The sequence below is a fragment of the Xiphophorus hellerii genome, chromosome 19, assembly GCF_003331165.1.
Source record: "Xiphophorus hellerii strain 12219 chromosome 19, Xiphophorus_hellerii-4.1, whole genome shotgun sequence".
In the NCBI taxonomy this organism is placed as follows: domain Eukaryota; kingdom Metazoa; phylum Chordata; class Actinopteri; order Cyprinodontiformes; family Poeciliidae; genus Xiphophorus; species Xiphophorus hellerii.
In genome coordinates this window covers 23,325,850-23,350,897 of record NC_045690.1, presented here as the reverse complement: position 1 = coordinate 23,350,897, position 25,048 = coordinate 23,325,850, and the positions used below count along the sequence as shown (strand labels likewise).

General features: G+C 40.3%; 1 protein-coding gene across 14 annotated transcripts in view; it reads left to right on the top strand.

The window, feature by feature from the left end:
* The first annotated feature begins 262 nt into the window (after positions 1 to 262).
* smoc1 (SPARC related modular calcium binding 1) overlaps positions 263 to 25,048 on the top strand; it is a 62,608-nt gene continuing 37,822 nt past the window's right edge. For 3 of the 14 annotated variants that reach the window (XM_032546300.1, XM_032546301.1, XM_032546295.1), the window contains exon 1: positions 264 to 686. In XM_032546300.1, coding sequence (XP_032402191.1) covers positions 585 to 686 — 102 coding nt within the window. In that variant the 5' untranslated portion in view covers positions 264 to 584. Of the gene's footprint in view, positions 687 to 25,048 lie in introns of all 14 variants that reach the window. The other 11 variants (XM_032546309.1, XM_032546308.1, XM_032546306.1 and 8 more) reach the window with 6 other exon arrangements.

The window sequence follows — 25,048 nt, the reverse complement described above, 5'->3', positions numbered from 1 at the left end:
GAAAGGGGATGAGAGCCCAAAGTTTAACCTCACAGTGGCTCGGCCATTGTCTCTGCGCTCAAAGACGGATGATAATACACCGAGGGGTCTCTGCAGCTGCCAGCTTCTCTTGACTCAACCAGATCCTGCGCAGCTTCTTCTTCTTCGTCTTCTTCTTCTTTTTTTCTATTCTCAATGTGGGCGCGGCTTCGCCACCAGGCGGCGCCGCCATTGGCTCCCGCAGAGCGTCAGTCAGCGACGCAGCCTTCAGCCTGGCTTTTAAATGAAAGTGCAGCGAGACCGAACCTGTGGAAACCGCGATGAACAGCTGATCCTCCCGCAGTGGATGAAGCCTCCCGCCGCGGTCTCCTGCCGGTCACGATGTCCGCTCCTGCGCACGGCACTATGTGAACAGCTGTTGGACAAACAAAGAAAGGAAGTTATAACAAGAAGAAAAGAGTGAAGATATATGCACATACATATGTTGTTTTGGGATCTTAAATTAATAATAACGTCTTAGATTTGTGTTGGTTTTTTTTTTTCCTTCTTCTTCTTCCCGGATTGGAGATACTGCGCGCTTCTCGGTGCGTCACCGGCTCTCAGTCATGCTATTGCCAAGCGCTGCTGTCTTCACTTTTTCTTGCTTTTTGGCCCCGTTGCTCCTCTGCTACCTGCCTCAAGTCTCAGCACAGAAGCCCGGATCGCGGGTGAGTGGACCCACGCGTGTCTGCCCGGCGCACACTCTGCACTCTTTCAGATAAAAGTTCACACACACACACACACACAGCCGCCCGCGCGTAAAACACCGATCTATAGTTAATTGAATCTAGCATCCAATGGTCATGTGCTTTTTTATTTTTATTTTTTTATTTACTTGCGGGTTAATTGAGAACACAATTTTTTTTTCTTACTCAGAAAATATAATTTGAAACATACAAAGGAGATAAATAATGTTGAGAACATTTATTGGTTCCCTTGTTAATCATGTGTAAAAAAAAAACGCTTTACAGTAAATAAAACCTTTATTGTGGTTTTTGGCAAAAACGAGTGAAAATCCCCCATTTTCTTCACTTTATATTCATTCAAAACAAACAAACCAGTAATAGTTTTCAATCAAATCTCTGTTAACACAAGACATTTCACAAGCTTCATTAAAGAGATGGATCTCTCCAAGCACTTCTGCTCATTTTTTCCCCCAATTATTATTTGTCAATTTTGTGTCTGATTAATCATCTTCCTGCTGATTTAGCAGAGTAGAAAGACTCATTACAGATAGCATTCGCCTGATTTCTATATATATATATATATATATATATATATATATATATATATATATATATATAAACTCTTTTGATTGTAACAGAGAGACGTCCACTCTAACAATTTTCCCAAACCCTCTAAATTCCCTTCATTTCAATTGATTTTCACAGTGCCAATTTACAATAAATGTCGCCCCGCTGCACTTTATGGCAGAAGCAGGTAGAATCTGATTATTGTTTGTTTTTATTTTCAAAGAGTTTCTGGCTCTAGTGGCATTTATTCAGAGGAATCAGGCAGGAAATGGAAGACATGCAGCAGCAGCTCCGGATGTTGGAGGTTAAAACCCTGGAGGACCAAAAGCCGACTGCGACTGACTGCTTTGTTCCAGCTCAATCCAGGGAATGAAGCAAATTTAATTCAGTTTATAAAATGATTCATCCAGGCATCAAGTTGCCATCGCCTGGTCAAACATTTAGACGGTTTATTGCATCGAGTTATAAAACTTTGTAGCAACCAGACTGAATTAGAAAGGAGCCCACAGCATCACAGATTCATCCCCCGTTTCTAGTCGATGGGGTGCCAGTTGCCGAGGCGATTGACCTCAGTGTCACCTGGGCGAAAGCAGACGAATCAACATGTTTACGTTTGTGATGCTGGGTTTGCATATGATGTGCAAAATGAGTTTCGTCTACATAGTTTCTACATTAAACAACTTTATTTTAAGACTCTTACTAGGTCTACTATCAATAAATGTTTTTATTTTACTGTAATTTATTTTATTTATATTTTTTTGGATAGATGATTGCATTATCCATTTGGAGCCAGGAGTGTTTTATATTTTGTGTACTTTTGTATTCTGGAGATTTTTGCGACCGTCACCTGGCAATAAATCCAAGGTCTGTCCAACTTCAGTCGTAACATTTTTGTGAGGTTCAGACAAACGCTGATGGCCTTGTCAGGTACAAAAAAACCCCAAACAAAACACACTCCAGGACCCAGATGAGCTTTAGAGGATTAGATTTTCTTTTTCTCTTTTTTGCTTCAGTTGTTCTGAACCTGTTCGACTCACAACTCGACTTTTTGTGTGTGTGTGTGTGTGTGTTTCTTAAACGTTATTTTGGAAGAGAGCAGGACTCCATACTGAACCGCTGTCCCGCAGTTGGCTTTAATCGTGAGGCTTGCTCCAAAAGTGGTGTAATCCATCTAAGTGAGTAATGAGAAACAGCAACTCCAGGCCCGATCCGTCTCCAACCAGGTGGATTATGAGCAGCTCAAGCCCGGGAAGGAGTTCTCTTTTCTGTGTTTTATATGCGTGGTTTTAAAGCCTACATGTCAGTGCAGTCAGGGAAAACCAAAGCGTAGTTTGTCCAGATATTTCCTTACTTCCCACAGCATCCCTCCTCCTGTTCTCAGACAGATCTTTGTCACTGTTGTGTCTCCTGGTCCCGTTTATTCCCCCCTGCCCCCCTCCTCTCTCCCTTCTCCTCCCACACACTGCTCTGCTTGTTCCCCCCACCACCACCACCACCACCACCACCTCTTGTGTTCTTTAGTTCCTTTCCAAATACCCGTGGCACCGCTGCAGGCGAAGAGGGGAAATGAGCGATGCGAACCGGAGAGGATCGGTATTGTTTCAGTTTGCTGATGCGCCGTGATATTTGCGGATGTGTGTGGGGAGAAGATGACTCACGGCTGGGGGGTGGGGGTTGGGGGTGAATATGTAATGCCCTCTCACATACTGGAACCGTTTCACAATGTCTTTGAAACCCTCTCGAATACAAAACATGGTGAGGTCTGTGGGGACGAAGGCGCAGCGGATTTTGTGCCGTGTCCACAAAAGCTTTGGTTGCCGTCGGCGTCTCCCGTTTTGGAATTCACTTGGAAGGTTTCCCCAAATCTCACGCGACTGACAACCTGACCAGCTCTTCTTCTGATGAGCTGGACTGTCGCGTTGCGATTTAACGCAGTCGTCCACTTCAGGAGGAGAGATTCTTTTGTGCCCGGTTTTAGGCAAACTTCTCCAAACCACAACAAAGAGGAACGCAGTAAAAAGCGAGTGGCTGTACGTTTGTTTGGTGTCACTAGGTACAAACTCCAGCCAGGAATGGTAGGAATCACCTTCCAACACATGAACTCTGCATCCATTTCGTCCTCTTGCATTTCACTGACCACCAGCATCCACAAAGTGGAGACTTCCACCGTTACTTGTTTTCACCTGAGCTTAGAACCCGTTCCTTCTCGTTGACATGGAGGTTCAAAAACATGAAAAGGCAACAAAAACTATATAAGATCAACAATGATTTGGGAGTCTGTAATACTTCAGCAGCTAGTAGTGGTACTTACTACTTGGTCTAAGGTACAAACACACATATATACTGTATATATAAGTAAATTAACACAATCCTGCATTAATTCACTTCCTTTTAACGGTGTTCATTTCTTTTCTTTCTGTGATTCACAGCAGAAGCTCCTGTACTTGTTGGACGTCACCAGTCCAAAATGTACTGGTGACTCCATACTGAACCGCTGACCCACAGTTGGGACAGTGGTACCCAACTGCGGGTCAGGGGACAGCGGTTGGGAACCGATTTGAACATGATTTCAAACCGATTTGAATTCATATTCAAATCGGTTTGAACGTGATTTCTTCCTTCCTTTCAGCCGTTTCTCTACTAGGCCGATCCCCCTCCCTCCCCCCTTCTCCCCCCGCTTCTTAAAAAAAAGTCGTCTCTGAAAACAGAGCCACTCAGGAAGAACGGCTAAATTATTTTACTGTTGTAGACAAAACAACGCAGCGAAGCCTCGCTCTACATGCAGCTTAGTCACAATTGAAGCCACACTAAACTGCTATGAAAGATAAAAACAAGACATGAGCAATAAGTACAAAGATGTGAGCAATTGTAACATATTCCACCTGTTGCGTCCTGCTTTAATTGACAGTTCTACTTGGTTTTGGAAATCATTAACTCAATTCATTTTTTAACAATTATCTCAGCAGTCCTGATTAAAAATGGTCATTGTTTGACAATCTTTATATTGTTATATTAAAACTGTATACATATATTGATCTTTCTTGTATATCATATGTGCTAACACATATACACTACATTTATAAAGTATATAGGTGTAGTAGTCGTCTTTCAGTCAGCTGACCAGCAGTGGATAGAATTTAAGGGCTTTGTATTGTATTATATGCAGTCAGTTTTTTAGCATATGCTAAAGGACTTTAAATAGTGTGACGCAAAATACTTTGGGTTTCTATTTACAGTCTGGTATATAAGATAGTATGCAGTAGGTTTATGTTTACCTATAAAGTCAATAATAACTCATTTATTCCAAAAGTAAGACATTTATGTTCATGTTTGGCAAAAGAAACCAACCAATCAGAGCATGATACTGAAACCTGAGAATAGAACATAAACAGCCAAATTAGCAAAATTTGATATGTATGTAAATTTGATTAAGAAATCAACTTTTTCCAACATGCATTGTTTTTTTCCCCACAATTCTCTTTAATTTTATTAAAATTTTATTACAATGAAAGAGAATTAAAAAACTCTGATGTTGAAGGCAGAGGAAGGAGGTGGAACTGACCCTAGTTGTACCTGCGGTCACTCCAAGGGGTTCTGTAATTGTTTTTGCCCCGTGTTCATAAACATGGAGGCGAGGGGGGAGGTGGGGGGAATGAGGGCGTGGTAGGGTCGACAATAAATTTAGAAGTTAAACTTACCGTGTCCTACGAGTCAGTTTTTAAGCACATTTTTTAAGCCTTACTAACGGTGTGGGAGGGGGGCTTGCACACTAATGAGACAGATGGCGGACAGGCGCCGCGTCCGCAAATGTCTTTGTCGTGAATTCAGCTTGGTGAGGATGTCCAAGCATCCTTAATCCTCCTCATTGATTTGACCTGCCAGGTCAAATCAACCTGGCAGGTCAAATCAAGCTGGCAGTACTCGTTAAGGGATGCAACAAACAGTCGGCGTGCATACTTTGCTGACGGCGTCAGCGAGAACTCGTAAACTCACCGAGCAGCACAGATGAAGAGCCAGGCCTGGGTGGCGGGGCGGCCGGGAATGCATGCCTTCATGTTGGGAGAGAAAAAGCCACACCGTTCAGCAGGAAAGCAGGTTTCTTTTAATTTTTATTGCTGTGATGTAGATCACAGCCTTTGCTGCAGGTGTGAGTGGCCTGCATCTGTGCGCCGATGGATGCAACGTGCATGTGCACGGTCGGCCGGTGACTCTAATTAAGCTCGCAGCAGGCAGGTCTCGGTTTTATTGAAAGTCAAGAAAAGATGTGTGAAAGCTGAAGTCGATGTGAAAGTAAAGACAGGTGTTAACGCTACTAGACAGCCGTCATCTTCTGAGAAGCACCTTTTTTACTCAATTTGGCTGCAGATGTCCCTTTGCATTTCTTGATTTTGAATATATTCCACCATCCTACCATTATGTTCTGCTTAATCCGGGGGAAAGATCCAGACCTTCCTCTCTTTAGCCACTTGTTTCAGTTCCTTTAGAGGAATCCCCAAGGCGTTCCCAGATTAGCTGAGAAGCATAGTCCCTCCTCTGGGTCTCCTCAAGTTTGAAACATGCCTGGGTTCTCTTGATGTAGATTCAATGATGAGACCCAACGGATGACTGCACTTCTCACCCCATCTCCACAAGAAACCCTTTGTAAGAAACTCGTTTCAGGCTTTTGTATCTGCAATCTTGTTCTTTTTGGTTTGTGACCAAAAGAAAGCAAAGGAATAGAGACAAACTGGTAAATCGAGAGCTTCCCCTTTCGGTTTAGCTCTCTCATCACAGTGACAAACCCACATCACTTAGTTGCCACACCACTACCGTTATTGATGTCCCACTCCATTTTCCCTTCAATCATGAACAAGAGCCATAGATATATGAACTCCTCCATTTGAGGCAGGACCTGGAAGGCACTCTACCATTTTCTGTCTCAAGACCAAGTTTCTGGATTTAGAGGTGCTGATATATGTACAGTACAGACCAAAAGTTTGGACACACCTTTTAATTCAATGAGTTTCCTTTATTTTCATGACTATTGACATTGTAGATTCACACTGAAAGCATCAAAACTATGAATAACACATGTGGAAATATGCACTAAACAAAAAAGTGTAAAACAACAGAAAATATCCCTTATATTCTAGTTTCTTCAAAGTAGAAACCTTTTGCTGTGATTACTGCTTTGCACACACTCTGCATTTTCTTGATGAGCTTCAAGAGGTAGTCACCTGAAATGGTTTTCACTTCATAGGTCAACCTGCCCTGTCAGGTTAATAAGTGGGATTTCTTGCCTTATAAATAGTCATGAAAATAAAGAAAACCCATTGAATTAGAAGGTGTGTCCAAACTTTTGGTCTGTACTGTACAGGTATTTTAATTTCGACTGCTTCACATGTGACTGCAAACCGTTCCAGTGGAAGCTTCAGATCATGATCTGAGGAAGCCAATAGGACGGCATTGCCGCCATAAAGCAGAGATACAATACTGAGGCCACCTAGACGGAACGCCTCGACTGCGCCGACACATTCTGTTTGCAAAAGGTATGAACAGAATCTGTTACAATGGCAACCTTGGCGGAGTTCAACTCTCTCTGGAAATGAGTCCGACTTGCTGACGGCAAGACAGCCCAAGCTCTGGTCATGTAACGACAGTCCGTGTCAAGGGGGCCTGGTACCCCATGTTCCCAAAGTACTCCACACAGTCCAACTCTTTCTACAAGTCTAAAAAAAAAACACATGTTAGCATGTTTAGGCTAACGCTCATGCACCCTCCAGAGCCTTGCTGTGGGTGTAGAGTTGGTCCGGTGTTGCATGGCAAAAACCACCCTGCTCTTGTAAATGTCAAAGATTCGTCACATGTCAGAAACTGAATATCTTTTCCTTGCAATATTTGGTTACATGAGGCTTGAGCTGGTCTTATTTTGGTCTCAAAATCAGCTCAGGTTAGATTTCATTTCAGAATGTTAGACAATTGTATTCATAAAGTAATAATAATAGTAAAAGAACACTTGATGCATTAAAAATAGAAAGTATTGAAAATATAAGCTGACACTACGGCCTTCATTTCAGGTAGAGCAATCCTGGTCTTACTCAAGTTTGTCAGTTTTGTGTCATCAGACACTCTAAACATGCTCAACAAGCCGGGTAGCCCAGAGAAGTAAACTTTGTTTTATTGCTCTATCATGCTGCATATTTGGTCACTTAGACCCAAATCTAGAAGGTCGAGGTCTCCGGCTGAGATGTTTAGACCCTCTGAAGTGAGCAGTGCGGTCGTCCAACGATAACAAACAGCAGTGAGAACAGCCAAACAAATGCAGGGGAGTTTGTGGGAATTTTGTGGGTTTGTGTTAGCCGCACTTTGACGATTTAGAAAAAGAAAAAGCAGGCAAAGTCAAGGTTTTAAGGAATGACAGCTTAAAGAAGTCATATTCCTCAAAACAAAAATCAACAATTGCAGAGTTGTGGCACATTTCTGATCTCTGGTTTATTTAAACCTGCGGTCTTGCTGACACCGGTTTTAGTAGATTTCAGTTTGGTTTTGTGAAAAGTCTGTTTATCGATTATTTATATCAAAGTCCAGCAGTGTGCATAAGAGAGCATTGGCTCTGAAATAAGGCTATCAGGAGTGAAAACCACGACAAAGTCATTTCAGTTTCTGTCTTTAGCTTTTCATATTCGAAATTAGCCACATTAGCGTAGCTAACACGGCTAACTGTAAACATCAGTCTCTCTGTGTGTGTGTGTGTGTGTGTGTGTGTGTGTGTCGACCAGAGAATGCAGACGTTCACATCAACACCGAGTCTCCCAAAAAGCTGCCAACATTTCTAACATGTTTCAAGATGGAAATAAAAAGTAAACAGAGGAACTTTGCTGTCCACATTTAGCATTCCTGGTTTCTACTGAAATCAACTCCGGGTCAATTTCCCCAACAACAGACAGATTCAGATTTAGTTCTCTGTGGCAGGCGGTTCATTTGTAAATGTAAATGAACACCTGATGTACCTCTGTGGAAAATACAGATTCTTTTCTACTTTGATTGCTTACAATAGTTATTGTGAAGGGTATAAAGCATTTTTCATTAAAATGTAAAAAAAAAACAACCTTTTAAAAAGAATTTAATACATGCCAGTTCTCTTTGACATATCATCTTTTGAGAGATGTTTGTCTCTTCTCTCAAAAGACAATTTATTATTATCCAATCAGAAAATAAAATTATCGATGAGATGGAAATCCTTTTAGATCTAAATCTGCCAGATGGGGGGAAAAAAACAGCAAAGATTTTGGACAAATTTAAGTGGATTATGATTGAACCAAAACACACTTAAGAATCATCGCAAACCAACAGAAAGAGGAAACGCAAAACACAGAAATAAATGCTTAGGATGATTGCACAGTTTCTTATTTAAAAAAAAATGTATAAACATTATGTCTTTAATAAAACAAACAAAAACTAACGTAGAAATCGTTCCAGACACCAGGGCTCCACTTTTGTTTTATTGGACTCTAACAAATGCTCCACCACTGAACAGTCATATTGCTTGCATATGTTGTTTCCCTCAGACAAGTGCATGATTAGGAAAATTCATTTCATGCTCAATTTCAGGACTTTGTAATCAGGTTAATGGAAAGCAGCCATCCTACATGAGTCAGGCTTGGAGTTCCCGTCAGGAATCATCACGACTTCACTCAACCTTTTCTTCTCTCTGTAGATCCTGCTGGCAGGTTGGGGGGTTTTGCCTGTATTTACATTTTTATTTTTATTCACCCTCTCCCCCAATGTGAATTTGAAATCAAGGAAACGCACGTGACACATGCCGAATGAGTTACGGCTCTCTTTAATCCTCAAAACGGCTGCAACGTTTCCGCCTCCTTATCGGGCTCCCCCTGCAGATTTAGCCTCTGCTTCTGGCTCATATTTTTTGGTCCGCTTTGATTCGAGCAAGTGTGTGGTCCGGAGCGAGCAACAGGGACTTCTAATCCTGCTGTAGTACGTGATGGACGCACACACTTCCGCCCTGGGCGTTTCTTCCCAGGCCAGCGGACGCAGGCCGACTGTTCTGCAGCCAGGACGGAGCATTAGTGACAGAGAACACTGTTAATCAGATTTAGAGTCATATCCGAAGAGGAAGGACATGTATCCTTATCCCGGCATCAGCTTTGGATTTATATTTCTTCTCACCACTTCAAAAGACCAAGGACGTTATCCAGATCATTAATCCTGTCTTCGGTCTCGAGCACTGATCTGTTTTCAGCGTGGCCTAGCAGCGCGGCGACGCAAGTCGGGATTCTTCGCCTTACATCGGATCAAAATGAAATTGGCTAGGAAATTGTTTACAACAATAGACTAAAGTGATTGTAAATGTGGTCAAAATAGAGTTTTTTCTTGGTCATACTAGAGGAAGCAAAGGGACATTTCTAAAGTAATTTGGAACCAACTAAGAAAATTGACAGGGTAAATTAAAAATAAAGAAAAAACTCCACAGATGGTAGGATAAATGGACAGTTTCTAAGAAAGTAACAGATAACTTTTAATATTTTTTTTATCGACTGTGTAAATCATCGCCTATGGTTTTCCAGCCAACAACAAACCAAAATATTGTTCCAAACAAATACAACAAGACCAGCTTTTAGCTCGGGTCACAGAACATGAACTTTTAAAACTTAAAAAAACAAAACATAAGATCACTGAACTCATTCACAACAAATGAAGTATTTGGTTTCCAGTAACAAAAAATCCTCCATAATTAAAATTATAAATGATAGATTCCCTAAGCGGACTTTCGCTGCTTGGGGAACGCTGTAAAAGTAGAGAACCTTTATTCGTTTGAAATGACAGGCCTGTCAATATGCTACCAGAAATCTAAATATGCGGAGAAAGTCATAACTCAACAAATAATCGTCTATCTGAACACGTACTCAGCTTCTTGTCACCCAATCTGGTTTCAAAGTCCTATAGAAAATTGCAAATGCTCCCTCACAGAAAATGTTAAAATATCTCCTGGACAGAGGTGTTGTGGTTGGTGCTTTGTTTCTTGATCTCAAGAAGGAATATGAAGCCATTAACCATAAAATATTATTGACCAAGCTAAGTGGATTTAATTTTTCACCTTAAAATTCATTGACTTGTATTCATGTAATCGATATGAGACAGTCAGAATCAATTTGTCCGGAGGTGTCCCGCAGGGATCTACTCTTGGGCCATTACTGTTTTTCTCTTTACATAAATGATCTTCCATCAGAATGTCAAACATCCAACATTCAAATGTATGCAGACGACTCACTAATATACATGTACGATACAAACGTTAACTCAGCTGCATTAATTAATGCTAATTAATTAACATTAACGTTAATTAATGTTAAACTGTCCAACAGGACAGTTTAACATTAATTAAACTATATTAATTAAACATTAATATAGTTTAATTAATGTTAATTAAACTATATTTAATTAACATTAATTAACATTTAATTAACATTCAACGAATGTTGAACGAATGCTGCTGAAACCTCAATGTAGCCAAAGTAGTTGCTGCGTTTGGCTCTGGATCAAACGGGTCCGGTGTGGAACCTAAAGTTCCTGGAGCAAGAGAAAGAATACAAGCTGTAACAGAGTAAAAATACCTCTGATAGATTCTAAATTAACTTTTAAATCCCGGATGAAAAGGAGCCGTTTGAGTCAAATTCAACATTTCAAATTTACTTTCATGAGGTCGCACTTATATGTAAATACAGGCCAGTGAAATATATATAAAATGCTATGGTCATGTCACAAATCAGCTACTGTTTAGCATTAAATAGAACCCACAGCTTTATCAGATCTATTCAAAATACATATTTAAAATATTGATAGTCAGATATGCCACGATGAATATTAGTTTTTTTGTATTGCTCTGACTTTCTGAGCTTGTCCTACTACTTCAGTTTCTGCTATTCTCTCGTCTGAAAAAAATACTTAGATGTTTGAATATCTTATTTGGCAGGGTTTTTTTTTTTCATTAGTATATTATAAAAAAAATATAATATACTACAAGTCTGATTATTGGACTTGTAGCTCGTCTTTTCCGTGTCTTCTGTACATTCTGTTCTATAGCATTTTCGGTAACTTGTGACCTTAAAGACCGAGCGCCAGAAACCTGCAGGTGTTTACACTTTACGTGCAACATTAAAGCAGCAAGTGTCTAGGTATTCACGTTACAGAGTTCCTGACAACTCCACTAATTAATGGATACGAAGGAAAACGTCAGCCCAGACTGCGGAGGACAAGCTTTCATGGGTTTGTTGTTCCTCAGTGGTGGGCTTGTAATTTAAAGAGTCCTATAAACAGTTGGAGATTATTGACAAAAGGAAGCATTTAATGGACATGTAGAAGAATGTGTGTTGTTGTTGCACCGCTTGTTGCTGCCGTCTCTCGACGATAATAAGCCTGTCGCACAACAGCGGAGATCTTGGTTCCGACTTTCTGCAAACAGATGCACAGTTACTGAACTCGAGCGGTCCGTAACCTGCCTGAGAATAGAAACTCTTCTTCCCAGCAATAGTCAAGTCAGGGAGAGACCAGCAATTTTCTTTTTTTTTTTTTTTTTTTTTAGCATAATGATGACAGCCTGTTTTGTTCTGCTTCAGAGTCACGCAGCGCAGAAAGGGGGCTAATTAAATCATGTTTTTCTCCGTACTGCATGGCCATTCATATAGAAGATGTAAATTTGGTACTTTATGTTGGAAAATGTAGATCCTTCGGGGTGAAAAGAGACCGCGGTGATGCATCATGGCTTTTGCCGGGTTCAGGATTGCCGTAGCCCACGTGTACTGGATTCACTTTTTCCACATTTTATTATTGTGGACGCTTGTTGTTGTTGTTAGAAAGTTGATTACAATCATTTTCCCCTCACAGTTTGTGGAAAGAATTTGTGGGAAATCTTTTGTAGACAGAGGCCTGTCAGGATGACAGATTTTGCTGGACAATAAATTGCCCCAGAAGTTATTGCGATAAACGATAATATTGTTATCTTGAGATAACAAGTGATACAAATGGTAATAATGCAAGGACGCACTCTTAAATACCAAAAATCTTTAAATTCTAGCAAACATTTAATGCTGGATCTGGAAGACATCTTAAATACACAAAATGAACAACAGAAATAACAAAATAAATGTTAAAGTCTCTGTAAACAAAATAGTCCTTACAAAAAGTTCTAGTTGAGACCAAAGCGCCAGACTGAAGACTTTTATCATCCAGTTTTTGGTAGAGAGAGAAATATGATAAATCGTGCAAATAGAAGTTATTGAGCTCAATTTAATTTATCATGTGATTAATTGATTTATTGTTTATTGTGACAGGCCTATTTGAATACTTAATAAAATAAAGAAAAAAATCCCCAAATAAACAAAAATAAAATTCAATGTCTCTAACTAACAACTTTTTGGGGCAATCTGGCTGCAATCACAGACTCTGGTCTTATATCCCTACTAGCTCAACACGTTATTTTCTCTGCTGATCGTTTCAGACTCAGGTCTGATCTGGATCTACAGCGCCCCCTAGGCAGCCATTGTTTTATGATTCCAGAGATTTTCACTTATATTTAAGTCCAGGACCAGGTCCAAGGTTCTTTGCTTTATTGCTGCGGGTAAATTTAGTGCCGTCCAGATGAAGTGGCTGATGAAGGAATTTCTTACTCATCTGGTACAAAGATTGACAACGTCTGTATCTTTAAAAGCAACCAAGAGCGAGGGCAGGCAACCAGCAGCCTGCTGTGTTTTTGAGTTAAAAAAACCTTTAAAGTTGACAGTAAATTTGAAAGTAAGACTAAGTGATTACGTATTATTGGATGACGCTATTAACAATACCTAAACACCACCTATAAAGTCTTAAAAAAGGCAAATATAAAAAAAGTACAATTAAAATACACATATATTTTTACACTCCAGTTGCTTCATCCTATTTAAAGAGTTCTTTTTGATTTTTTTACCCGTGACTTTTCACTTTATTCGCCGACATTGCTGGCGTGTCGACAGGAAGTGGTTACGGAGTTCCAGTGAATAAAAAATGACCCCTGACCTCAGACTTCCTGTGTGTTCACATACTGACCATACTGGTGTCATTGTACTTCCAGCAGTTTCACCAAAGAGACTCTTTAACACACCTTCGTTATCACTGTTACTGGTGTATAAAAAGAACCTATAACATATAAACAAAGAATGCTTAGCCTGGTGGGGCAGCAAGTAAAGCCTGGTGGCCCGCCAGGCTTATAATGCACTCGCGGAAACAACGCTATCCATGTGTTAGACTGGCCTAGTCAAAGTCCAGACATAAATCCAGTTGAGAATCTGTGTCCATACATGCTCAGGACGCAGTCCAAAGATCTTACAGCTGAAAATGCTCTGGAAGGTGGTTGTAGAAAGAATCTGAAAGTGTGAAAAAGAGCAAGACGTACTAATATTTTTCTTACCGAATCATAACCATGTGGCCTAGTGTTCGTCAGTACTGTCCAGTGTTTCTGGGACGTACATCAGCACACATGCTAAATAACAGCCTTTTATTTAGGCACCATCTGATAGGTGTGATAAATCTAAAATTGGGATCAGTGGTTTATTATGTGTTTATATGATTGTTTTATTACTCAAACTCCGTCCAGAGGTGGAATATACTCCAAACTAATAAAGAAAGTTGGAAGGTGTGAGATTTAGCTCCACTGTTGAAGGCGAAATTTGCAGATTTGCTTACTGCCGGGCTAAAATAGCTCGTTTTTCTTACCCTTAGACCTTTACGGAGGCGTATAAAAATTATTATTTTTTTAATGATATTTGCTTATCTTGTTTGAGTGCCAAACCCCAGGCTGGAACAAACTCCCTGCCAGTGATGGCAAAGTCCTTTTTTTTTTTTTTTTCTTTTTCTTTTTTGTGAAGCTGTAATGGTTGCACAACAGGGGTAACGTTTCACTTATTTTATGAGTGTTGCAGAGAGAACTCAGGGGTTCGTGTTTTTCTGGCTCAAACGTGTGGGATACTGTGCGCGCTGGAGGAATTTGGCTTGTTAAATGTGAGAATCTCATTGCTCATTGTTTCCCGGCCGAAACAAACCGAAACACACCGTCTTGATTTGACGTCAGGAAAAGGTGACAGTGTCGGAAAATGCAACGCTCTGTCTTCAATAATACTTTCTCCTCGTTGTTTGTCGTTAAAAGGTACTGAGAAGGATGTATTTAATACTCTTATTTATCTTCAATCTCCTGTTTGGCTCGCCGTCACGTCAAACTCGGCCTAATTATAACTCGGAGAGTTGAACAAGTTCGGGTATCTGGTGTTTTCCTGGCGTTTTCCGATAATTGCCCCCGTTTGCATTTCGCCGTGTTCAATCCGAATATGTTTGGTTTTGATTATGAGATGCCGGGTGGGTCTGAACCACAGCTATTGTTGGCAGAACCGGGGAGGGGCTGTTTTCTCTCCGTAGATAATAACACGTTATGTCACCTATGCTACAGCGGGCGGTTGTTGCCAAACAGAAAAAGGCCAAGAATTTAGCTGAAAATAACAACTTTTAAGCTCCCTAATTTGCTAGACAGGTGGAGTTTTACCACATCAGGACCTTCTGGAGAGTATTTGGTGATCCAGGAGGAAAGAGCGAACTGAGTAACAACGGGAAAGAAGAAATGTTCACACTTTAATGTCTTAATTTTTTTTTTTTTTTAAATTTACCTTTGGAAAACAAAGTGTTTTAGCTACATGTAAATACCCTTACTTACAAATGCTGCCCTTTGATAGCCAGTCTTGCCTCCTCAGTTCAGCGGGTTCCAGTCTCGGATAATCGGTGTGAGGAAGGTTTGCCTTACTCCTCTCTCTTGGCTTGAGATGTTTTACAGATTTTTGTGTGTGTACGTCCCGTTTCAAGTCATCCTGCAGTATCTTAATGAGAATCAGATCTGATCTTTGACTTTGGCATTGACTTTCCGTTACTCGGCTAATGCATTCCTTAAGCCAGTCCTTGGAGTTACTGGCATGTTTTGGGGTCATGGTCATGTTGCAAGGTCCCGTTTTGCTTCCACTTTGATCGTCTTTTACAGATGATGATCTCATGTTTTCTCCCGCCGCTCTTTGATCCACGACTTAATTCACGGTGGAGTCGATGAAGATGAGTTGGTCAGGTGCTGATGCAGCAAAGGATCCCCACCCACATCAGGAAACGTCCAGTTCTGTGCTCAGCAGGCAGAATACCACTGTTTTTACTCCATATAGTTAGCCCTGTCACGATAACAAACGCTGCTAGACGATAAATTGTCCCAGAGGTTATCGCGATAAACAATACTATTGTTGTTTTGAGACCATTTTCAAGTAATACAATGGCATAATAATGAAATAATACATTCTCAAAGATCAGTGAACTTTAAATTCTAATGAACATTTAACTCTGGAACTGGAAGACATTTTAAATACCCAAAATAATTGAACAACAAATAAAATGAATTATGAAGTCTCTGTAAACAAAAGTTCTTCAAAAAAAGAAAGTGGCTAGTTGATACCAAAACACCAAACTGAAGACTTTTATCATCCAGTTTTTGGTAGAGAGAGAGAAAAGAGAAAAACGATAAATCATGAAAATAAAATTAACTGAGTTTGTTCTAATTTATTAGGCGATTAATTGATTAACTGCTTATTGCGACAGGCCTACATATATTCACTTTTAATTGTTCTGTCTATGTTTTTGTTAGGTTGCAAAGATTTACTCCTTGTACATCTGCCATGACAGTTAAACCTTCACCATCTCTCACATTTTTAAAGGCTTTTGTGGCACTAGTGGCCACAAAAGTTGGCCAAAAGAGAGAAGGGCAAAACGAGCAGAAAATGGGCTGGGGCTGGTACTGGGGGGCGACTGTGTTGAGGATTGTAGCCACAGCATATGATGGTACGCCCATCTCTTTCTGATTGCATTTTTCCCTACCAAAAAATGCCTACCAGCATTTATTGACATTTCTTGAGAATTCATTTAGCACCTTGCGGTCTGCTTCCAGGTTGAACTGGTCGCTTTGAATGTTCTCTACTTGTAGGGTATTTTCTATAAAGCGGAACCACTGATTTGAGACTTATTTAAATCGCTTACCAGACTCCTCATTTTGAGGGCGATGGACCACCATTTTGATATTGCAACGTGGTTCACCTTGGTTCAGCAACCTTCCAACCGTATGCGCCGGATGTTAGTGTAATTTTAGCTCTTTCAAGTGGGACGAAATCCCACGAAATGCGTAGGTTTTTACTCAAAAGGAATTGCATTTTTTATTCCATTTTGCTGCAATCTTTCAAAGGTGCTACGGTTGTATTGTTTAGTTATGCTAGTTGAATTTCGGATAATCTTTAAAGTTCATATTGAAACTTTTATATGAATCTTTGTGTGAACTATAGAGACTAAAAAGCCAAACCTTCCCTTTCTGCTTGTTTCTGCCAGTCAAAGATGATTTTCTTGATATCATCAGGAGCTACGTTGAAGCCAAAGCCGTTGCCAGTAAACCTCACTCTGACTGTTCAAATATGAACTATGCTTTCTTTGATACCAGAAGGGAAAATGATGTAAAACAGTAGTTTAGAGAGAAATGTGATAAGGCTGTTTTCCACAGCTGAATCTTGCCGTTGTCGTTGGCTGTGACGCAGGACAGAATCTGAGTCAGAAACACAGACCAGATAACATAAGGCTTTGCTTCGGTTGCCTTTGCTGCTCCTCTTGAACTCTGCAGGGAAAAAAAGTTACACATTGCATAATTCACTCCGGAAATTATCGACACATTCCCATAAAAGAAACGTTCCTGCAACCAAATGGGAGCTTTAGTTTGGTCCCATAGCAACCAACTGGTCGAAAATACTCCCATCTCACACTGGATGAGAAACATGACGCCTCACTGTGTAGCTCTGATCTTGGTGGTTTCTTATGTTTGTCAGGTCAAATATAAAAAAAAGTGGTAAATAAACAAGACAGTGAATCAACAGATTTTAGTGGGGCGTTACATGTAATTGAACATTAGCAACTACTACGTCACCTACTGTAATTACCTTGAAGTATGTTGGAAGTGTTGAGATTGTTTTCCCCAGGTTGTTTTTTTGCCAACGTAGCCATGGCTTCCACTTGTTCAAGTCGAGCTAATTTGTTTGTATTAGTAGCACACCTAGTTCTCTCTCATTGACAGTGCCATTTCTGAAAGTTGGAAATGCCTAGCTTGGAAATTGACCCACGCCTTCCTGACGCGTCTGCTGATTTGATCAAATCACAAACTAAGGCAAAATTCACACCGAATGATTTCTACCACTTGAAAGTACGCAAAAGTCTAGATGCTCAAAAGCTTTTTTTTCCATACACGGTACGCTTCGTTACTAGTAACGCTAGTCAACAGCCAAAAATTTGTCTGGGGTTTTTCGACTGTTTTAGGCTCATTTTGATGAGCTGAATCCAAAAATCACATTGGTTTTGCTCAATCAGGTCAACTTTCTGAACTATGGAGCGACATGAGCATCAAAAAGCAGGACTTGTTCTCACATCTGGACCGGTTTCCTGAGAATCTGGGATCAATGAGCGATGAGACGAAGGAGAGATGAAGACGTAATGTTCAATTCACATGTACTTACCCTTATCAGTGTTTATTATTCAATTTACAGAAATCCAAGTTTGTGACATTTAATTAATACCCTCTTAGAAAACTTTTTTTTCTCTTAAAGCCTTTCTTGGATGAGAAAATGTAACGGAAACAAACCGATGATGTCACAAAAATGTCATCGATTTAGTCAGGAGGTCGGATTTCTCTGAGTCAAATTAGAATAAAAACCTGACCCAACTGAGAAAAATGGCTGTCATTTTTGGATTCAGCGGTGCAAAATAGTCCTAATTCAGTTGAAAAAACATAGACAACTTCCAAAAAAATATTTGTTTTATGTAACCCAATGTAATTAGACACATACCTGCTACACAATGCAATACTGCTGACATTACTTATTTATGAAGTATACTCAATTACGAGTATTTGCTGTCCATCGCCGAATTATACAACATAACGACAAGTTCAGTTTGCACCCTATGGCCATTTTTACACTGAAACCAACTAAATATAAGTGATTAATCTACCAAATGTCTGGTTTTTGACAAGTTTAACGGGTTGTTATGACGTCAATCGTGGCAGAGTGGGTTGCTCTCTCAATAGCATAACGTCAAGTGCAAACGATCAATAATCTTGGTGTGTGTCATAGGATAAAAATAACTATTTATTAAAATGTAATATTGATGTATTAGTAATTTTAATTCAAACCACTAAAGCCATGACTTAATTTTAATTCGTGACCCTCTTCGAAACACCCAACAGTCATATTTGGTGTAAGGGAAATGGGCTGCATTTAGCGCTGGATTTGAAGTTGTGTGGACTTTGGTTCAGATGGCGGCGTCCATTTAAAACTTGGCCTGCTTCACCCATTTCAAACCGGTTTTAATATGTCTGAGAATACCGTCCTTGTGGAACACCTAGTTGCGTCTGAGGTTCGACCACAAACCCAAACTATCCCCTAAGTTGAAAACAAAATGGTCAGAATGAGCAGAATTAGCCACTGGAACCTTCTGGACCACTGGTGTGTCTGTCCTGAGTGGGGACAGTTTCACACGGCAAAGGACTTGGGGGGTGAAGATGAAAGAAGAAACTCTGATCCAAGAACACCTTCAATCTTGTCAACATGGATGGTCTAGAGCAGTGGTCCCCAACCTTTTATTACCGCGGACCGGTCAAGACTTGGCAATTTTGCTGCGGCCCGCGGGGAGGAAGGGGAACCGTCAGATAATGCTTCTGCATGTTGGTGTTCCCGCTGAATGTGGGAATCACCTACCGGGATAAATCCATTCCCCTGTCTCTTCTCTGGGCCTTTTCCCCTCGCAAAGAAACTTTCCAAAGAATCTGATCTGTTTCTCACTCATTTTGCTGCTTGTGGGCTCAATGTTGGCGCGCAAGACGTAACCGAGAGAATCCGGTTAAAGGATGTTCAAAATAAAAGATCCTCCAGACTCAAATAATACATAAAATGGAAATATTTAATTATTTCTTGCGCGGCCCGGTACCAATTGGTCCACGGACCAGTACCGGTCCATGGCCCGGGGGTTGGGGACCACTGTTCTAGAGAAAAGCTACCGTATTTTTCGGACTATAAGCCGCTACTTTTCCCCCACGCTTTGAACCATGCGGCTCATAGCCCGCTGCAGCTTTTCTGTGGATTTTTCTTCAACCACCAGGGGGGGCTCTTTAGCAGGAAGTGAATTGGAAGTCAAAATTGGAAATCAAAGAAGAAAGAGCTCATTTTAATTTAGAACAAGCACATGCTAGCAGCAGGCACGACAGAGAAATGTTTTCAAACTTATATCCCCTCATCATGGAAACAACAGGAAGAAGTTCATATGATGCCGCTTTTAAGTTGAAGGCTATCGATCTGGTAGATAGCAGCTGTAAACTCGGCGTGAATGACTCCATGACTCGGCGTTGGAGACGCAGGGCTGCGTCCTGAATAAATCCAATAAATCCAGCTAATTTATTAAGGAAACAGCCCTCTGCTCTGTCCTTGTGGAAAACCGAGAGCGGCGGAGATATCAGCGACTTATAGCCCGGTGCAGCTTGTATATGTACATTTCCAGTTTTTTTTTTTTTTTAAAAACATTGTGAGTGTGGCTCATGGTGAGGTGCGCTCTATAGTCCGGAAAATACGGTACATGTTCAGAAGAGAGAATGAGAAGTTTTTGTCCTCAGTGGCAGCGCCGTGTGACATTTAGTCTTAAGAACCAGCTAACGGTCCTGGTGCTGGAAGTGTCATGCTGTGGGCTCATTGATGCAGCGGAATAATAAAGAAAGAGAATTACCTTCTAATTCTTCAAGTTCACATCAACAGCCAGGTGGGTGATGATTGGAAATATGTGGGGACCTAAAATCTGTGGTTTACAGGGTTCATATATTTGACACCATGTGAAGCAGAGAAGCTTCTGTTATAAATTCAGACTTGCAGCTTCAGTTCCTGTTTTTAAGATTCACTCAAGCCCAGTGCTGTGTCATTATTACACAGAACACTTCACATTAACCGTTTAAAACTGAAATATGTAGCTTTAATGAAAAATATGATATTTACATATTTCTTAAAATTATTATAATTATTATTATTTTGTGACAGGATGAGACAGACAATCTGTGAAAAAAAAAAAAAAAATCGAGCTCCTCCATCTCCTCCCAGTGCTGCTACATCAGTCTGAAAAAATGCTCCGCTCTGGACCAGAAACAACCAATCAGAGCCGGGAGGAGGGCCTTAGTGCCGTCCATCCTGCTCGTGTACGCGTTGCTAAATGTGCTAATGGTGTAGAAACGACTTACCGTTCCAGGAAAATTGTTTATCCGCCGTCATCGGTGGCTATGCTAACTAGCCTTGGCACTGGTGGCAGACTCTGTTGTGGTGAATCAGCTGTAGCGTGGCGGAGAGCAATTTCTGATTTGTTCAAATGAGAGCAGTTAGAATTTTTTTTTCACAAAGTAAAACGTTTCGTAGCCCAGCTTTAACGTTCAAAATGTGAACTTTGACAAGAAGTGACCGAGTGAGCAAATAAAACATCCTGAGCGTCTTTCTCGAGTGCAAGGACACATTTGCTGCTTTATATTTTGTATCCACTGAATAAAGCTCGGATCCACACCCAAACTCTTACGCCATCGGACGGCCGTCATCTAAACAGTGAGTCAAAACGTGTTGCTCAACACCGGGACTCACTTCTCCCCCCCCCCCCAGATCTTACAATTTAAAAGACAAAAATTTGTGTTAAATAACTCCAACCTGTGAAGCAAAAAAAAAAAAAAATTTTAATAAATCCCAGCTTTTTCCCTCCGCCCGAGGCTCTGGTTTCACCTTTACAGGCAGCGAGTCTGTGGGTGGGACGGTGTGAGTCAGAGATGTGGGCGACTTGGTGAAAGCGGTTTATTGCAGCTCAACAGATAATGTCACCCGGCGCTTTGTTGTGATGAGGAAGGAGGCCGCATCCATTACGTGAGTCAGGAGCGCGGCGGACAGGTCAGCCCGTGGGAGGAGGACAGACGCCAAAAGTCCTAAATCTGGACTTCTTGTCGTTTGGTTTCAGTTTAATATTTAATCATATACACAAACTGCTCTGCTCTCGTCTGACTCCCCAACAGGCCGAATGTATTTTTATCCCTGTCTGCTGTGGAAGGAATAGGTTTTTCTTTTTTTTTCCTATTTTTCTTTGGTACTCTTAAACAAATCTTTTAAAATCTGATAAATGGCAGATGCATTTTTTTTTTTCTCACCCTTTTCCGGATTACATTCGTCCTTCGGCGGGGCCAAGACGAAGACGCACAAGTCAAAAATGAAATGCTCTGCTTTGTTTCTCCCCGTCCGCACTTACTCACTGCGAACAGATCATATTTTAGTTTCACTCTCAGCCGTTTGACAAGAGTTTCTCCTCCTGTCCAGAATGCCAAGGCTGGAATCCTCCTTAAAACTCTGGCTTGTTCTGGGCGTACTGTTCTGGCAACCGATCCCGTCTGAAATTTTCCTTCATTTTTCTTTTTCTAAACGTATTTATAATTGAAGAACTAACTCTGGCCAAAAGGAGTTGGAAATAGGCAGAAATTCGTGGTGGTACCTTAAGGAGCCGTAACCTCTTATCTGCCGCCCCTCAGCCGCCATGCTTCGCTATCGGTCGATTTAATCTGGCAGATCCTGCACCTCTTGTATCTTCTCTTTATTTCAGAAAGAACCTTATCTGTGTTTCAGCTCTTTAAAGTCATTGCACGCAGATTTCTTCCCAGCAAAAACACAAACAAAACTGTGCCGTGCCACCAGCGCCTGGAAGGGCCTCGCTTTTAACGCGCGGTAAAAGACGCAGCAAAAAAGTGATTTTATTTTATTTATCTTTTCCAGACATGATAAACAGTTTGGCTTCAAGTGATGGCTGACCCATTTGCCGTTAAAAAGTCATTTCTCGGTAACCCTGAGGACAGTTCGGCTGTAGCGTTTGTGAGCGTTTACAGTGTTGTTGAGGAATTTGGGCCGACGACTCTTTGCTTTGTTTTTGTTCGTTTTTACTTAAATTGGTTTAATTGCACCACATTGAAGGGTTTGGGAGCGTAGCACGACACCTGAATCAGATTTATGTCTAGACTTTGACTAGACCACTTTAAAATCTTCCAACTTTCAATGTTAGCATTTTTTTCATTGAGGAAGCTTTAAATCCAGGAACGCGGAATTATTTTTGTTATGAATTATAGAGGCAACACAATTTGCCTCTGTGTTGTATATATAAATGGCAATTAACTTTTTTTTTTTTTTTTTACAGAAACTCTGTAAACAAGAATCATTGAAATATATATAATAGATTCCACATGTAGACATGGCTATCTGAATATATCTGGCTAGTTTGTTGAATTATTTCTGAATTTATTCATTAGACTCTGTATAAAAGTCTACCTATCATTCCATGTAGACATGAGAATGTTTTGTATTTTTTATTTTATGAATGAAGAATTTTCTATTAATTTATCAGCTTAGCTTAGGTCCATGTGGAATATAGTTACAGTTAAATATTTATTGAAAATTATTGAATCTCTGATAAAGCAATGTTGTTCCACGTATTGAAATGATGAGAATATTTTTTGGTATTTTTTTGATGAATTATAGATTTTTTTTAAACTTTTTACACTTTAACCTGTTTGGTCCATGGTATAAAGTGGCTTTTAAAAAATATATATATTATTTTTTTACGGAGGAAAATAAAAACATTGATTTATGGACATGGTCAGATTTAGATGCAACTCTACATCTACACACGACTGTCTGGCAATATCTAGCTAATTTCTTAACGAATCATAAACTTTTCAGAAATATTTTACATTTGTGCCTACATTGTTAAAAGTGTTGGCTAACACTTGTACTGACAAACTAATGTAATGCCGTTATTGCTTAAAACGGAAGCTAATTTTCATAGACAAATTATGTATTTATATACATGTAAATATTGTAGATCTGATGTGGATACAGTCATTGGAGTATATTTTGTAGTTTTTGTGACAAACTGTAGATCTAAAAGTAGTTTTCAATTTGGTTCTGCATTAGACAAATAGCTCAGATTACATTTTACAGAGTTTTTGATGTGTGGGCTCCGTTACTGGTTTGATTAATTGGATCTTTCATGTGGTTGATCACAATTAACTCAAGATTTAAGTGAGAGGTAATGTCAACCTGAAGGGTCAAGTTGGTTTTAATATTCTTTTTTATTGTTAATACATGAAATCATTTTTTAAAAACTACTTTTTTCCATTTCTCCAGGTCAGTTTTCAGTGTGACAAAAAAGCAAAATGAGAACTTGGTGTCATAAAGACTGCGTACTCTGAGATCACTTCAGACGAAGAAGTAAAGATGTTGCTTTACTTGGCCAGCTGGATTACCGACCACTTACGAAACGTTGGTGCGTTTCTGATCGGCTCGGACAGAAATGTAAAAAACTCGTGTTTATAGTTGCCATAATTTTCGCTGCTGGCGGGAACAGTTTGACAAATGTAAAATAACGAAAAAGTCCCCCTGCAAAAGAAACGATCTGTCCTGGTGTTTGCTCAGCCTTCTTACCACATTCTGGCGCTTTGCTGCATCATAAAACAACTGCTACGGTTTCCAGATAGAAACAAATGGTGAAGTTGGCCTTCAGTCTGATTTCAGCTCCCTCTTTCAGCATCAGCGGGTTCTTCTTGAACGTCTCTGGGTTCCTCAGCAGGTCGTCGACCAGAGATCCAGGTTCTGCTACCAGACAAAAACAAGATTCTATCAATAACGGGACATCGTAGTAAGATGTACTGCTTATGCTTTAACAATGCCGCCGTGTTAACTCAGGCTTCGCTTCTTGTCTGCAGTCCGTTTCCCACATGTGGAACCTTAAAGTTACAAATTCAAAAGCTTTGCTGCTGAAATGTCTCAAAAGCTCTCGAGAAATACCTTTGCAAAAGTGTTTTCTGCCGTTTAAGCTCCTTTTTTGACATTTTGATGCATCATAGCCACAACCTTCAGTTAGGACTCAAAAAAAGATGTTTTGTGTTTTTGAAAAACTTTGGCTCACATTTAAATGTTCAGTTCCACTGTCCACCATATGCAACTTGATCTGACAAAAACTTACAAAAGCCAGGCAAGAACCAGAGACTGATTTAATGTGAGGTTGGTAAGAGCAGCAGCCGAGAAGCCGGCGGTAACTGAGGAAGAGGAGGAATTTGTTGGTGTGAGGACTATTTGTTGACCCAAATCTGGTCCTTATGGACCGACGGCAAACAGAACATGCAAAGAAAAGCTGCGCGGGATTGAAATGGACACTTCCAGATCACAATTAAGCCATCATATAATAAGTGGAACAAGGTGGTGGGAGCAGAGCAGAGATGATGGGATGATTTTCCTTCCATCTGACTTGTTAGACGAAATGGTAAAACATCTTTTCTCTTCCGTTCCTCAGCGTGTACGACATGCAATTCATGTTCTCTGTATGTGAAACATTAAAGGGACGCACTCTGCAAAATTCACATTTTGCACAATATTGTACTTCCATTTGAGTTTCCAGTGCTTCTAAAACAAAACAGCCCAAGCACTTAAAATAAATAAAAAAAATAAAACAAAACCCAGATGTTTTTTGGCAATAAGTTCATGTTTCTTGGTGTCTGGAAAAATGAGCCGTTTCAAAAACCTTTGGCAATGAAACGTCACAAATCAGCAGCCACTGCCCGTCACCTAGCAACTCGAGCGGCATGTCGCCCCTCA